The sequence below is a fragment of the Lissotriton vulgaris genome, chromosome 4_1, assembly GCF_964263255.1.
Source record: "Lissotriton vulgaris chromosome 4_1, aLisVul1.2, whole genome shotgun sequence".
Lineage (NCBI taxonomy): Eukaryota > Metazoa > Chordata > Amphibia > Caudata > Salamandridae > Lissotriton > Lissotriton vulgaris.
Window position 1 is genome coordinate 412,577,513 of NC_141691.1, and position 15,925 is coordinate 412,593,437.

A 15,925-nucleotide genomic window follows, 5' to 3' on the forward strand; every position below is an offset into this window, starting at 1 on the left:
CTTAGGCAGAAAAGCAGCCCTGGTCCTAAGAACCATCCTTTCAGCATGAATGGTCAGGAATGGGGGTTTGGAACTTAGAGCCTGAAGCTCACTTACCCTCCTTGCCGAGGTGATTGCAACGAGGAAGATAGCTTTAAAAGAGAGAAGCCTCAATGGACACTTGTGCAAGGGTTCGAAGGGAGAACCCATTAAAAAGGTCAGCACAAGATTCAAATCCCAAAGAGGAACAATAAAAGGAGTAGGAGGAAACATATTCATGAGACCCCGCAAGAATCTCAAAACCACCGGAGATTTAAAGAGAGAAGGCTGATCCGGCAAACAAAGAAACGCCGATAAGGCCGAAAGATAACCCTTTACCGTGGCCACAGCCAAACCTTGCTGTGCCAGATAAAGGGCAAATTGTAAAATATTAGACAAATGAGCCTTCAAAGGGTCAATATCCCTCTCCCTGCAACAAGAAACAAATTTTGACCACCTATAGGAGTAAATGGACTTAGTGGTGTCACGCCTGGCAGAGAGAATGACATCCACCACCTCGTGAGGGAGAGAAAAAGAACTCAAGTTGCCCCGTTCAATCTCCAGGCATGAAGGTGTAATGTCTGGAGGTGGGGGTGTAGAACCTGCCCCTCCATCTGAGAGAGGAGGTCTGCCCTGTGAGGGAGACGGAGCGGCGGGTGAGAGGAGAGGCGGAGTAGGTCTGAATACCACACCCTTCTTGGCCAATCCGGAGCAACCAATATGACTTGGGCCCGGTCTTGACGAATCTTCCTCAGAACCCGAGGAATCAAAGGTATGGGAGGAAACGCGTAAAGGAGTTGATCTTCCCAACCCAACTGAAACGCGTCCCCCAATGCTCCTTGCATCGGATACTGGAAACTGCAGAATGAAAGGCAGTGAACATTCTCGCGAGTGGCAAATAGATCCACCCGAGGAGTCCCCCACATCTGAAAGATGTCGTGAACAACCTCCGGGTGAAGCCTCCACTCGTGGTCGGCAGAGAACTGCCGACTGAGACTGTCTGCACGCACGTTCAGTACTCCGGCCAGATGATTTGCCACCAGACAAATCTGATGGTCCTGAACCCAGGACCAGAGACGCAGAGCCTCTCTGCAGAGACACTGCGACCCTACTCCTCCCTGCTTGTTGATGTACCACATCGCGGTCGTGTTGTCCGTCAGGACCTGAACAGACTGACCGCGAAGGGAAGGGAGGAAGGCCTTGAGCGCCAAACGTATCGCCCTCAATTCCAGAAGGTTGATGTGAAACAACCTTTCTTCCGGAGACCAAAGACCTTTGACCTCCAGGTCTCCCAGATGAGCACCCCACCCGAGAGTGGATGCATCCGTTATCACTGTGGCCACTGATGGAGGCAGTTGAAAAGGCTTTCCTTGCGACAGATTGCCTTCCACGCCCCACCAAGACAGATCCGCTGCAGCTTCCCTGGAGATCTTCACTGACTCCCCGAGATCTCCGTTGTGCTGATACCACTGCCTGCGGAGGCACCACTGGAGCGCCCTCATGTGCCAGCGTGCATGACTGACCAACAGAATGCAAGAAGCCATCAGACCGAGCAGGCGAAGGACCTTCAGGACTGGAACAACCGCTCCATTGAAGAATAAAGGAATCATTTCCTGAATGTCGTGAATCCTTTGAGGTGGAGGGAATGCACGACATACAGAAGTGTCCAGTACCGCACCTATGAACAGGTTGCGCTGGGCGGGCACCAGGTGAGATTTGGGTACGTTTATCGAAAAACCCAACCTGTGTAACAACTGAGTTGTCTCCTGCAGATGATGGAGCACCATCTCCGGCGACTCTGCTTTGATCAGCCAGTCGTCTAGATAAGGGAATACAGGTATCCCTGACCTTCTGAGATGCGCAGCCACCACTGCCATCACCTTGGTGAAAACTCGAGGCGCAGTAGTAAGTCCAAACGGGAGGACCGCAAACTGGTAGTGCTGCGATCCCACCGTAAAACGGAGATACTTGCTGTGCGACTTCAGGATTGGGATGTGAAAATACGCATCCTGCAAGTCGATCGACACCATCCAGTCTTCTTCCATCAGCGCCAGAAGAACCTGAGCAAGGGTGAGCATTTTGAACTTCTTTTGTTTGAGATAGAGGTTCAAAATCCTGAGATCCAGGATCGGCCGAAGCCTGCCATCCTTCTTGGGAATCAAGAAATACCGGGAGTAGCACCCTTGACCCCTCTCCTGCTCTGGAACCACCTCTATTGCACCCTTTCGAAACAGAGCCAGGACTTCCTCCTGCAGGAGAAGCAGGTGGTCCTCCGAACAAAAACCCTGGCAAGGAGGGTAATTGGGAGGGAACTCCTGAAAAGGAAGTGCATACCCATTCTCTACGAGATTGAGAACCCAAAGATCTGATGTAACCGATTCCCAATCTCGTAGAAAGTGAGTAAGCCGACCCCCTACTGGCCCTACATGATCCAGAATGGAGGATCTAGGGCTGCTTTGCTGATGCGGGTGGGGGTTGGGCATTATTGGAGGAAGTGGAGGAAGAGGAGACTTGACGTCCACGTCCACGACCCCTCTGTCTACCTCTATAGGACCTATATAGAGGGTTCTGCTGCTGCTGCTGTTGTTGTTGGCCCTGCTTGAAGGGACGAAAAGAAGATTTACCAAATCCCTTGAATTTTCTAGTCGTCGACCCTCTCATCTGCAGACCCAAAGATCTTGCAGTGGCACGGCTGTCCTTAAACCTCTCCAAGGCCACATCAGCCTTTTTACCAAAAAGGCCAGTTCCTTCAAAGGGTAAGTCCAGCAATGTAGACTGCACATCCGCTGAGAAATCAGAAGACTTCAACCAAGCGGCTCTCCTGGTCGCAATGGATGAGCCCATAATTCTAGCAACAGAATCCACAGTGTCCATGCCGCTTTGAATGACCATGCGGGCCGCAGCCTGAGTGTCAGAGACCACTTCATTAAAGTTTTTCTTATCCTCCTCAGGAAGTTTTGATGACAATTGCTTCACTGAGTCCATTAGCGCGTGCACATATCTACCTAAAAGGCAAGTAGCATTTGACGACTTAAGAGCCATGCTCCCAGAAGAGAAAGTCTTCTTCGCAGACTGATCTAATTTCTTAGACTCTTTGTCAGCTGGCACTTGAGGGAAAGAGCCTGCAGCCCTATTAGAGCAAGCCGCCTGAACCACAAGACTTTCCGGAGATGGATGCGTAGAAAGAAATGCAGGGTCATCTGGAGCCACCCTATAGCGCCTTGCAATAACCCTTGAAACTGCAGGAGCAGACAACGGCCTCTTCCAAATCTACTTAATTGGATCCGTCAAGGCATCAGTAAATGGCAGTGTTGGCTCCACAATCGAAGAAGGAGAATGCAAGACTTCAGTGAGGATGTTGGGCTTGTATTCCACTGTGGGCAGCTTTAAGCTAAGAAGGTCAGCAGCCTTCCTAATAACCACGTGATAGGGTGCCACGTCCCTTGATGGTGCATCTGAAGTCGAAGGCAGACCCCACTCGGGAGAGAGTTCCAGACCACTAGCATCCCGAAGCCCCTCGAAATCATCATCATGATCAGGAAGCTCGCCTTCTTCCACATCAGAACTTTCATCATCCTTTTGTTCGAGAAGACGCTGAGCTCTTCGCCTCGACCACTCCAAACGAATCGAAGTCGACGGATCCGGTATCGACTCAGACGGAGCCGGTTCTGACGTCGATCGAGGAGCCGGAGCAGGAGGACGAGAGTCATGAACAGGTGTGGTACCTCGATCTCGACTGCGAGGTCTATCCGGAGTCGGCGAAGCCGCATGCGGAGTCGAAGACCTCGGTGGAGCCGTACCGAGCCATGGTGAAAGAGGCGCCGGCATGAAAGGCATAAATGGAGCTGGGGCGTACGACTGAGGAATACCCAGACTGTACGATAATGGACCCATGGGGCCACCAGGCGCTCCAGTGGGGTACATTGCCCTAGAATATACTCCAAACATCGCATTGAGAAAATGCGAGGGATCCTGTCCAGGACCAGGAAAGGAAGGGTACGGACCTACCGGATGTTGTAATGGAGGCCGCCCCGACACATCCTCACCCTGACCTTCTGGGTTCACAGGAGTCTCCGCTGAAGCCGGTTCTTGAGGAGTCACTTCTTCTTCCTCTTCATGCTCCGAGGATACCGGCTCCGGGTCCGGCTCCGGCTCCGGCGCCGGAGAACCTTCTCTTGACAAAGCAGGCGAAGGAGAGACAAAGTCTTTACGATGTTTGTGAGACCTTCTCTTCGAGTCAGAGGATTCCTTCTCCGAATGAGGTTTCGAACTGTGCTTCCTCCTCTTATGCTTTCTCCTCGAGGAGCTCGAAGCATGACCGGAAGCCGACTTAGATCTAGACCTAGACCTTTCTCTGGACTTAGACTTTGCTTTAGATCTCGACTCCTCTCCAGACCTCGAACCAGCTCTGGACCTCGACGCCGATATGGACATCATGCGGGCACAAGACCTACATGGCTTAAAGCCTGTTTTCCTCGACGACATCTCCGGAGGAGAACCAAGTCGTAAGAGAGAAACAGTGACAATTATTAAACAGAGAGATACTAGGTATCGCTGAAGATTCCGAAAACCGTTAGCGTCGGAGACGCGGAAAAAAGGGAACTGACGTCATCACGCCAGCGTGGGCCTGATATGGGGTCGGTGACGTCAGACGGAGTCGCGCGCGATGCCGTGCTCCTGTGACGTCGCCCACGTCGGCGTGCTACGAAGAAAATTTCCGAACGTTGCTGACGCAAGGGGGATATTCACAAGGTGAGGAATCCACACGGCAGATGTATCTATCAGAAATTAGACAGCATCATCATGATAAAGGTCTTCGCTGTCTTCTCCGCCCTGTCCTCATTTCGCTGTACGCAGAGGACGTCACCCTCTATGTCAAAGATCCTCAGCACAACTTGAATCCATTGCTCCATGAATTTGTCAAATTTGGCGGGCACTCTGGCATACACATCAATTGGGCCAAATGCCAGGTATTCCCCCTTACCCCCAAGGTCACAACATTTGCACTAGACTACCCCATACAGTGGCGTTCTGGGGATGTGAAGTATCTGGGAATACAAATCTCGGTAGACCATGAGGAGTTAATGAGACTTATCTATGGTTATGCGATCGACCATATCTCAGGCTGCATCACCAGATGGATCGCGCTTCCCCTGACGATGGCGGTCCGAATCTCGCTCATAAAAATGGTCATACTCCCCAAATTCTTGTACCTTTTACTAAATATTCCCTATGACCCCGGCTGTCATTTCTTTGCATCCCTACGCTCCAAATTAATTCACTTAGTGTGGGGCGGCAAGCAACATCGCATATTGTGGACTACCCTCATGAGAACATACTTGCAGGGTGGTTTCGACATCCCCAACTTTGACCTGTATTACACATGCACCAAGGCGCATTATGCTCATTTTTGGTATCACCCGGCCTGATATACGCCCCAGGTCGCTGGCAGACCCTTTACCACGGGAAGGGATTATACTATCCAAAGAAGGCACGTTGGGGCCCCAGCCCTCTTCTGTGGACTGCACAATTAAGGCTTGGGCCCAGATCACAGAGCGGGTACAGATGCCCTGCCTCACCTCCCCACTTCTCGTATACCACCCAGACCTTTCCTTATTGCAAGAGGGATTATTTTGGAAAAATGCCACTACTCGTCGTCTTAAATGTTGGGGGGACCTGTACCTCAATGGTAAGTTTCGAACTCTCCAATAACTATTCCCAGGCCCACCACTATGGAAACCTTTCTATATGCCAGACTCCAACATAGGATCAGAGTGCACTCCAGTGTATCCCCTAGAGCCTGCAGTGCTAGCTCCCCTGCATCATGTCCTCCGCGCCTCCACTGCTCCGCACCTAGTCTCTCTGCTTTACCATAGCCTCTATGTTGACACGGAGTACCCTATCTGCACAGCTGAACTTAAATGGGCTGCTGACCTGGGGTACGACATTACAGATGAGCAATGGTCCTTTTGCTGCACTCAAACAGCCCAGATCTCTTCCAATAGTAGGCTTCGTATCCTTCATTATAAATTCCTCCAGCAGTGCTACTACAGCCCTGTGAAACATCAGAGATTTGGCCTACGGGAAACAAGCAGATGTGACAGATGTAAAATGGAAGCTGCAGATTTTCTTCATCTGGCTTGGGATTGTGCCAAGGTACACGCGCATATTGGCATTTATTCTTCGAGGCACTTGACAGCACGACCACAGATACCCTCCCTCGTTCTCCTATCACAGCTCTTCTGGGATACACCAAGCAAATACCCGCCTCACACCGAACATTTGTCTTTCTTCGGTCTAGTCCTTGCTAAACGCCGGGTAGCCTTTCGCTGGGGGCGTGGCCGTGCTCCTAAATTCAAGGATTTGTTTGACGACCAAACCAATACCTATACTGAACTTATCCCACTTCCCTCACAGCCGTAAGACATTTGGAGCCTGCTTAAGGCACATCTCCTCACTAACCCAGTGCCAACTCACCAATCACCCACTACTGCACGCTCCCCCGCCAATGCATGATTCCCCCCCCCCCAACCCCCCCCCCCCCCGGCTCAACGTACACCCCACCCCACCTTTGTATTCATATGCTACTCCACTCCTCCTGGCGTGAAGCAATGCCTCCCCATGCCCTACTCAGATGTTCCATAACCGTTATGCTGCTATGATTGTCCACAAGTTTTTATTGTATAGTCTGTGTCTGATTGTTTGAATTCTCACACCATTCTCATTGCTGGTGCCTCAAAGTTATGATAACTTTCTGTGCACAACTATATTGCTACCTGATTCACTTTGTATTGACAACAAAATACCAATAAAAAGTTTACAACCAAAAAAATATAGGGGCTATAAAAACTTGAAATTGTGTTAGCAAGTAGACAGAAAATAACCAGAAAATTGTCAGAGCATGACCCAATGTAATGATGTCCACAATACGCAAGATGGGTCGTTTTTCTAGGTTTGAGGAATATTATACTCGCTGAATGCCAACATAGGACAATAATATAATTTGTTTTAATGGACAAAGCTTTGAGCCAATTTCCAAGTGTAAAGCATGCCACTGCAAACTAGTGTCAGTACATAACCTGAAGAGTGCCAGGACACGTAGAGGAAGAGCTTTGACATACACCAATGAGTGCATGGTGTAGCCATAAAAGTGCAGGGGTATCCACGGAATAGCCCCGGGTCAGAATAGTAGCATACAGCCCAAGGAGTACCTGAGCATACCCGGAACTAGCATGGTGACAAAACAGATGGTGCTTCAGTCACTAACTCCTCATGGCATTGAAATGACATTGTATCACCACTGCCTGCACAGACAGGCTATGCACCCACCACAAGTGCTACACGTGTCAAAACATGCCACTGTCGAGTATGACAACATTCGCAGAATCATGGCAGCATATTCCCTGAACACACCAAGAGTGCAAAAACAAACTGTAGAATGTGAGATCCAGAAGAGTCTCCAATGAACACCAGGACACATTTGCAGGAGTAGGACACATTTGCATGAGTGGCACTCGCTGCAGGGTTCCAGAGCCTGGTTGCATTCAGCAGACTTGAACATACAGTTTTCCATTTCAAGCTGTGTTCTAAAGCTTATCCGGCCCATCCAGGTGTGAGCATAGAGCCGTCTGGGTAGGCTAATCTCCTCTTCCTCCAGAGATAAGCAGGCCTGAAGGTACCTGGAAGTAAAATGCTTTAAAATAGCGATATCTATCTTCTTCTGCTTCCCTCTTGGAGGGAGGCAGGGCGGGGCAACTTAAAAGAAATCCCAACTGAAGAGCCATCACTGGTTATAGGGCAACAGTTCGCTTGGATGGTTCCTTTTATCATTGGTGATAAATCTTCACGGCACTGGACATGTTATAAACGTGTAAGATTGTTTTCACTTTAGGTTTAACACAAACCCAGCCTTCCCATCAGCACAGGATCATAATGGATAACGGAGGGCAGTTTAATGGAAAATAAACAGGGCTAGCTATATGACCAACACTTTTTAATCAGAGAGTGGCCACTCCCTACCACAATTTCTCTAACTGACATTTTCCAGACTTGCCTCAATCACAATTATCAACTCTTCGTCAAGTAGAGCAAGATTGTCTGAGGAGAGGAAGGAAGCTTCTCAGTGTTTTCTATTTTTCCTTCACCTCATCCCTAAAGCCCAAATTAACGTGTCAATGACAGACCATCCCAAGTTTCGCTACTAACACCCCTTAAGAGACATTAAGGTAGTTACAAAAAAGCAGTCACAGGTAAAAAAGCAGAAGCTTCTCGCCCAAGGTGCCCCATGCCCTCTGTGCACAAACTACTCGCTACAACACTCAAGACATGAGAAACTCAGGGGTCTCACTCCTGTGCCACCATGCTAGTGTTCACACTAATCCACGCTGCAGCCGAGGGCTGTCAAGGGAAACGGGTAGGCGACTGTTGATGCTGCTGCTGTACCACAAGCCCCTGCAGATCCCTCCGGTTTCCCCTCCCCTCTCAAATATGTTCAAACACTTCTCTCCACAGCTCCTTCCTGGTTCCTAGAACGCAGCCAAGCACAACGCGGGAGGAGTGGTATATGGAGGCACGGTGGCAGCGCAAAGTTATTGTGAAATGTACATGTTGCGTTACGGGAACATCCAAGATTCCCCGGCCCAATAGTATCAAGCTCACATTCCCATGACCAATGGCACAAAGGACTTCAGGACTGGTGCACTCTGAGTGGGCGGACGAGGGTCCCCTGGGGCCCCTCCTTTCCCAACATCCCTAAAGATTACTCTGACTGCCCAAACACTCTCCTTCGCGTTCCTTCCCCTTCCTATTAGCCTGCCCCCTGAGGCTGTCCCCTTCCTTCCCAGGCTGGTCCACGCCCAGGTGCTGGCTTCCCACACAAGTTTAGCCTTTACCACTGGCCTGACCCTCAATTCTGCTCCCAGAACAGGCCTGAAGAAATACCGAGGAGCCACATCGACATGATGCCTCTGAAACCGGACCTCCTCCCCAGCCCGCCATGCTTCAATCTCTGGAGCTGAGATAGAGGGCTGGGTCGTACTATCTCATGGCCCTCGCAGCCAGTGCCTGCCCTGGATCTGTGAAGGGCAGCAGAGTGCCCTTCCCCCTCCCTCCCATCCCATCTACATGAGGGAAAGCAGCTGATCTCAATGTTCACAGCAGGGAAACACCAACCTGTAAAAAGTAACACCCACCCACGCCCCAGCTGAAGAGGTTGAGCCAACACACTGGAAAACTGAAACTAGGATATGGGCAACGCAGACTGTCTCGTGGAGAAGGTGGGCTTTAGGTCTGGTTGGTGGGAGGCGGGAGAAACAGACAAGGTCGAAATTAACCAGGGACAGGGTGGGGGTGCTGACATTATGCCTGGCACCCTGCTTAAAGTGAAAGACGGCTCCCTGTTATTGAAAGCAGATGCATATGTGCTATCTCAATAAAGAAGATAGTGCTCATGGACTAAAGAAGGCGTACTGTGTAACAAGTGAAGTAAAAGGACCAGACCTCATGGGAGGTTACAAATAAAGACAAGGCCGTACTAAGAAGAGACTAACAAGCCTTTTAAGGAGTCAGAAGCCAGCATTTACAAAGGACAATAACACAAAGCCTTTTAAAAATATGGGCAGAGAGTGGGCGACCTAAGAGACCTAAGCATCTTCTTTGTAGGCTGTCCCAGCTGCTATGACTCATTAGGATAGTGGTGTTCCTCTAAGAAAGTTTACATCTCTGGGGGTGCGTTTAGCAACCAGTACCTCAGAGGTTACTGGAAAAAGGATTGAGTGTCATCTCTGAGGCAGACAGAGCAAGTCCAAATAAAGGGCATTGCAATAATTTTCCCGAACCGTCGAACCACAAGTATCCGTGGTCATTTTCATAGCTGTTGCTTACCACGTGCAAACCCAATAAAAGAAAAAAAAACCTAAGAGGGCATTTATGTCCAACCAGGTGCACTGTGGACTAAAGGAGGAGTCACTACATTCTGTGCCTTGAAACGTCTGACGAAAAACAACTTATAATGTCTTGAACCCACACTCAATGTTAGGAGTATGCAGCCACACATGCTACGGAATATATCCCACACATACGGGTATATTTATTTCAGTTGCATTAAGGCAAATCAGCTGTATCGAGTTCAACAATTGTAACAAATTCACCTAGATTAGTCTAACTAGTTTTACTTAATCTCTTGGCTAGGAAATGGAGTTCCAATAACGCCCAACAGCCAGAATTGTATACAACATAGTACAATTTGGGGTTTCCTGTAAACTTTGGTTGAAATACAGCTCAATTAAGTCACAATATTAATATGGATAATTATTAGCTTTTTTATTATTTTCTGTTTTTTCTTGTTCATACGGCAACATACAAAAACATGCACAGTGAAAAATTAAAAATTGCAACCTACTTTGAGATATTTTGCTTTAGGGTGCAAGTTCTTTTCCACAGCCTCCAGCCACTCTTGTTCTTTCCCTGAGTCGAAGTAGAAAAATGCCTCCTTACTTAGATCCAGCTCCTGGAACCTGAATAATATGCTTGCGTTAGTGCTCTGCATTCTTTACTCAACATATAGCTACATTAATTGCAAATGCCCCAATACACACACTGGACAGGCAAAGACCTTTTCCTCGGTTTACTGTTGAGCTCGGGAATGTTCCTGACAGAAGTGGAAAATGTTACTCACCCGAAGCAGTTAAATATGAAGAAGTGGTCCCTTACACCGGTTCTGTGTGGAATATATAGATTTGTTTTGGACAAATTGATAATTGTTTTTGGAAACAATGGGCAAATACAGAAGAGCACTCCTGGACAACCTACACTTGAACTGCAAAGGCAATGTTGCAGACATACTTGAATATGATTGTATGCATGAGGGCATTTAGTTACGGTTAACGGTCTTCTGTAAAAGAACACTGTTGGGGATGAACATCGCTGAAGTGGATGGATCTCCGCCAGCCTGACGCAGCACAGAAGAGACCGGGGCCACTTCATCATTTGACAATCTGAACTTCCTGGAAAGCTATTTCAGCACAACAGTTTATTAACTTCTAGAATGCATTAGGTAAGGTAGGTCAGGGAGGATGATAACCCGAGACTCTTCCTTGGAACAAAAGTAAAACAAATAAAATCCTTAGTTCAGATACAACTGAATTTAAATCTTGTGGAAAAAAACAAAAAATGTCTTTTGGGCACAGTAGATATTTTACTTTTATATAGTAATATACCACAAAAGTATGCATTGGAAGTGATGGGACTACACTCTTTTGAAAATGGATGCTCAAGGAGTTGATCAAGCATTTTTTCTTCTGACAATACAACAAGTTTCAGGGGGAAAGTGATCTTTTTCTTTGTTTTGTCTCAAGTCACTGGAATTTCAATACGATGCAGTGAGACATCACAGTCAGTTTGAAATGTATGGAAGTTTATGAAGAGGCACATTTAATCCAAGAATCTATGTATTGGATATTTTGATGACATCTTTTTCTTATGATCTGGTCCCACAGAATAACCTGTGAAATGTGTGGATTCCTTAAAAGGTTAGGGTCTGATGTACAAACAATAAGAATACAGTTTTCCTAATTGTGATTAACTCTATCACAATTAGGAAACTGGTATTCCTAATGTATGACATGTTTTGTCTCCAAAATAGCAATTCCTAGTAGGGTGCAAATTAACCTACACTGTGAATATTAATGAGGTAGCTGGCAATTTGCGACTCATTAGTAATTGCAGCTATCACAGGAATGTTGGTCTCATGAGGTAAGCAGACCACCAGGTCTTTGATGTCTTTTTAATAAAAGCAACCTTTTTTTTTCTCCTTTTCCTTTTTTTCATTAATGCAGTCCGTTTTTCGTACAGGAAAACTAGATGAATTTAGAAACAACAAATGAAACTTTGAAGTTTAATCTTTTAAGAGTAGCAAGCAGTCCGTGGGACCACTGCCTGCTGTAAAACATTCTCAAAGGGGAAGGAGTCCCAAGGGGACTCCTTCTCATTTGCAAATGGGTTACCACCACTTTTCAAATAGTGGTAAAGTATTACTGTTTTGTGACCTGAATTTGGTTACACAACAGTAATGCATACCATACCAATTAGGTATTTGGCATGGACACCCAAAATACATCCCTTCAAAATAACAAATCGCAAATACAAATTGCGATTTAGTAACACGTTAAAAAAATCACATTTTGTACATCTGAAATAGCATTTTTTCCAGTAGCTAACAGCCCAATTCTGCCATTTTATGAGTGATGTATTATGTGAGGTAATAAGCAGTGCACTGTGGGGGTGTAAGTTATAGGTAGCACAGGTAACTAGAACTGCTTACTTTCTTGGAGTTTGTGCCTGTAAACTCTGAGCCTAACTTCAACAACCCTGTAACCTCTGTTTTTTTCAGTGAAAAAAAAAATATATATGTATATACGAAACATGACAATAATTAATCTGACACCCCTCAAACGAACCACCAAGGAGGAAAATCTCAATTTGGGACTCTCCTATGCGCCCCGTGTAACTTTAACTATCCTGCCACCAGATGCGACCTTTATAAGGCAGTAAGAAAGCTCAAATTACGTAAGTTCTATGCCCTCAAATCAAAAATCAGAGGCTTGACTCAACAGTCCAATATGACTACTACAACTGATATTACAGGTACTCCCATTTCAGATGGCATTGTTGAACTATGGGACACTGAAGGGGTGGGGTATGATCAACATCAGACTAGATCTAGTTACATCGGAGAGATTGACGGAGATGGAAATCGTATATCTGCCCTTACACCGTTCAAACCTCCATCAGTTTTTAATCCTATTCTGCCACGTGACGCAATAGACATCTTTCATGAAAACACGGTCAAACAACTTAAAGACCTGCAAAAAAATAACTGCTTGCAAAAAAAAAAAAATATGACAAACAAACACAGCAATACGTAGCCCTTGTTTCCCGCCTTACCAAAGAAAAGAACATTGTCATCCGCGGAAGTGACAAGGGGGGCAATATTGTCCTTATGACCAGGGGCAATTAGGACAAGGAGGCGTCCCTCCAACTCAATGACCGGCAGTGTTATGAACGGATCAATATTTTGACACTCAATACTATCAAGGCAGAATTTCATCGTAAATTGGTGAGATGGAAAACAAGCAAAATGATCTTGGACACTGAATTTAAATACTTGAAAATTAAGAACCCTGTGACTCCCTTATCTACTTTATTCCCAAGGTACATAAAAACATTTAGAACCCCCCTGGCAGGCCTATCATCTCAGCCAGGGGGGGCCTGTTAGAACGCACATCCATGTACATTGATTATTTTCTTCAAGGTTATGTGCGTTCAGCGGAATCATATGTACAAGACACAGGATATTTCTTGCAGAAAATCCAGCATATCAAGTGGGTAGAGGGCGACTGGCTGATGGCACTTGATGTCACCGCTCTCTACACAAGCATAATTCACACGGATGGACTGACAGCTGTCAAATACTATCTATCCCGACATTTTCATCCGTTCAGGGATCACAATGATATGCTTCTGCAAATGTTTGAATTCTGCCTGTCTAACAATGTATTTATGTACAACAATCTCCTTTACCTGCAATTTCAAGGGGTGGCAATGGGGGCCAGCTTCTCTCCGAGCTTCGCATGCTTGCACATGGGAGCTTGGGAGGAGCTGGTCCTCAAAACCACATATAAGGAGGTCTTTGATGCCAATATAATTGGATGGTATCGATTTATCGATGATTTGTTTGTCATTTGGAGGAGCAGTGAACAACAGGCCAATAAATTCATTAGTGATATCAATACCAACGACCTCAACCTTGCGTTTACAGCCACACTGAGTCAAGAAACTGTCACCTTTCTAGACACGTAGGTGTATGTCAAGAATGTCAAGTTAGAGACCAAACTCTACTGCAAAAGCACAGCAGGGAATAGTATCCTGCATGCGAGTAGCGCTCACCCGGTTCATCTCATTGCCTGCATACCCTATGGGGAAATGCTGCGCATGAGGAGGGTGTGCAGCAACCCAATTGACTTAGAGGCGGCCTAACTAGCCAGCAAGGGAAGATTTCCTGGAGCGAGGATATTCTGAACAGCTTATTGAGAGAGCCCGGGTTAAATCAATGGGACTCAAAAGACGGGATCTTCTTGTTAATTACGGCAAGGGTACTAACCGTAAGGAGGTGGCTTTGACCAATGAGGCAGAACTAACTGTTAGTGAAAGTAAGATCTTCAGAATTACAGGATACAGTAAGCAACACAAGGCCATTTACAACATTATCAATAGAAACTGGCCAATTGTTGTAAATAATCCAGTAATTTGGTCCACCTTACCAAGTAGAGCCTCATTAACTTTTAGCAGAGCACCCTCCCTCAAAGATCAGTTGGTAGACACTAGTCCGGAGACCTTGGAGAGAACAACTTGGCTACAAAACAACAGTGGATTTTTCAGGTGTAAAACCTGCAAATCCTGTACACACAGGATTAACAAAAAAACGTATAGGGACGGATTCAGTGAATTAGAACACCCTATCATGCAGGTTTTGACATGCAAAACGGAATTTGCCATTTATGTATTACAGTGTCCATGCTCACTGTAGTATGTTGGAAGTACCAAATTAGCTTTACATAAGCGCATACTTCAGCATTTACGAGCAATAGCCAACCAGGATAACACATATCCGGTGGCGCAGCATTTCCGTGAGTACCATCAAAGCGATAACACCAGCTTATAATACTTTGTCACTGATGCAGTCAAGGCCAGTAGACGCGGGGGCGATAGGGAGGCCAAACCTTGAAAACCGGAGACCCGGTATATACTTCAGCTAGATACCAAGGCACCCGGGGGCCTCAATATAACTGAGGACATGTACATATGTCTGCCATAGCTCCAGGATACCTTAGTCTACTTTGATGGGGGATAGGAGTCTATACCCAGCTTCGGGTCTATTAGGGAGCCGGCATTTATCACCAGCCATTGGAGAGATATTGGTACACTTATTAGTATGCTTTATATACAAGTACAGCTCCATTGTTTTCTGAAATTGATTATAGGTTTCCCCGGCTGGGGATTACCTGAACGAAATATTAAGGATGGTTCTGACTACTTACCCCATTTTGCTTGCACATTAAATTTTACTATATACAATTGTTTAGTATATTACCAACATTTATTCTATACAAATTTGACATTTTGCTGCTGCTTTCGTCAACAACAACTTGAGAATATTGATTAACATACTGGTTTTAACATCACAAATTTAGAATTGTAAACACGGTTAAATGCTACTTTTATCAAATTTTTCACTTTCTGGTTTGTGGTACATGTTGTCTTTATGGGAGGTTATTGGTTGTGGTCTATATCTGCTGCAAACTTTATTCAATCCAGTCTGTGAGAGGAACTGGAAGAGTAGGGTTAAGACCCATTAGTGATCATCCGTTATCAGATTTTTTGATATATGTCCATCATAACTAATATTCTTTGCACTGTATGTATAAGTCTGCAATACTGCACCTTTACAGTGGACCAAGACTGGTCCATAAGAAGATGAGTGTATGCTTACTCTTGGCAATATTTGCACATATAGATAATTTCTTTATGTTGTGATTTTGCACTATTTGCGATTTTGCACAACTTCATATGCACTTGCACTTTATCTATACAACTAAAATAGCAGTTGTATCAGATCGTTTACATTGCATATTTGCACTAATTGCGGTATTTTGCACATTAATAGACTGACTTAACAGTGTGTACATGTTGAATATTATATCAAGGCAAATGTGGTATTATCATTTGGATATATGTATTTATTTGTTTTAGAATATTATAACATGAACATTGTATTTATTGGACATATAATCAAATTGTGAGCGGAAATGTATAACTCCATTAGTTAGACATATATGAATTCGATATCTAC

General features: G+C 45.9%; 1 protein-coding gene across 2 annotated transcripts in view; it reads right to left on the reverse strand.

Annotated features, from left to right (window-relative positions):
* OCRL (OCRL inositol polyphosphate-5-phosphatase) overlaps positions 1-15,925 on the reverse strand; it is a 611,352-nt gene that overhangs the window by 409,997 nt on the left and 185,430 nt on the right. For both annotated transcript variants that reach the window (XM_086918813.1, XM_086918814.1), the window contains exon 10: positions 10,418-10,532. In XM_086918813.1, the coding sequence (XP_086774939.1) occupies positions 10,418-10,532 (115 nt within the window). The remainder of the gene's footprint in view (positions 1-10,417; positions 10,533-15,925) is intronic.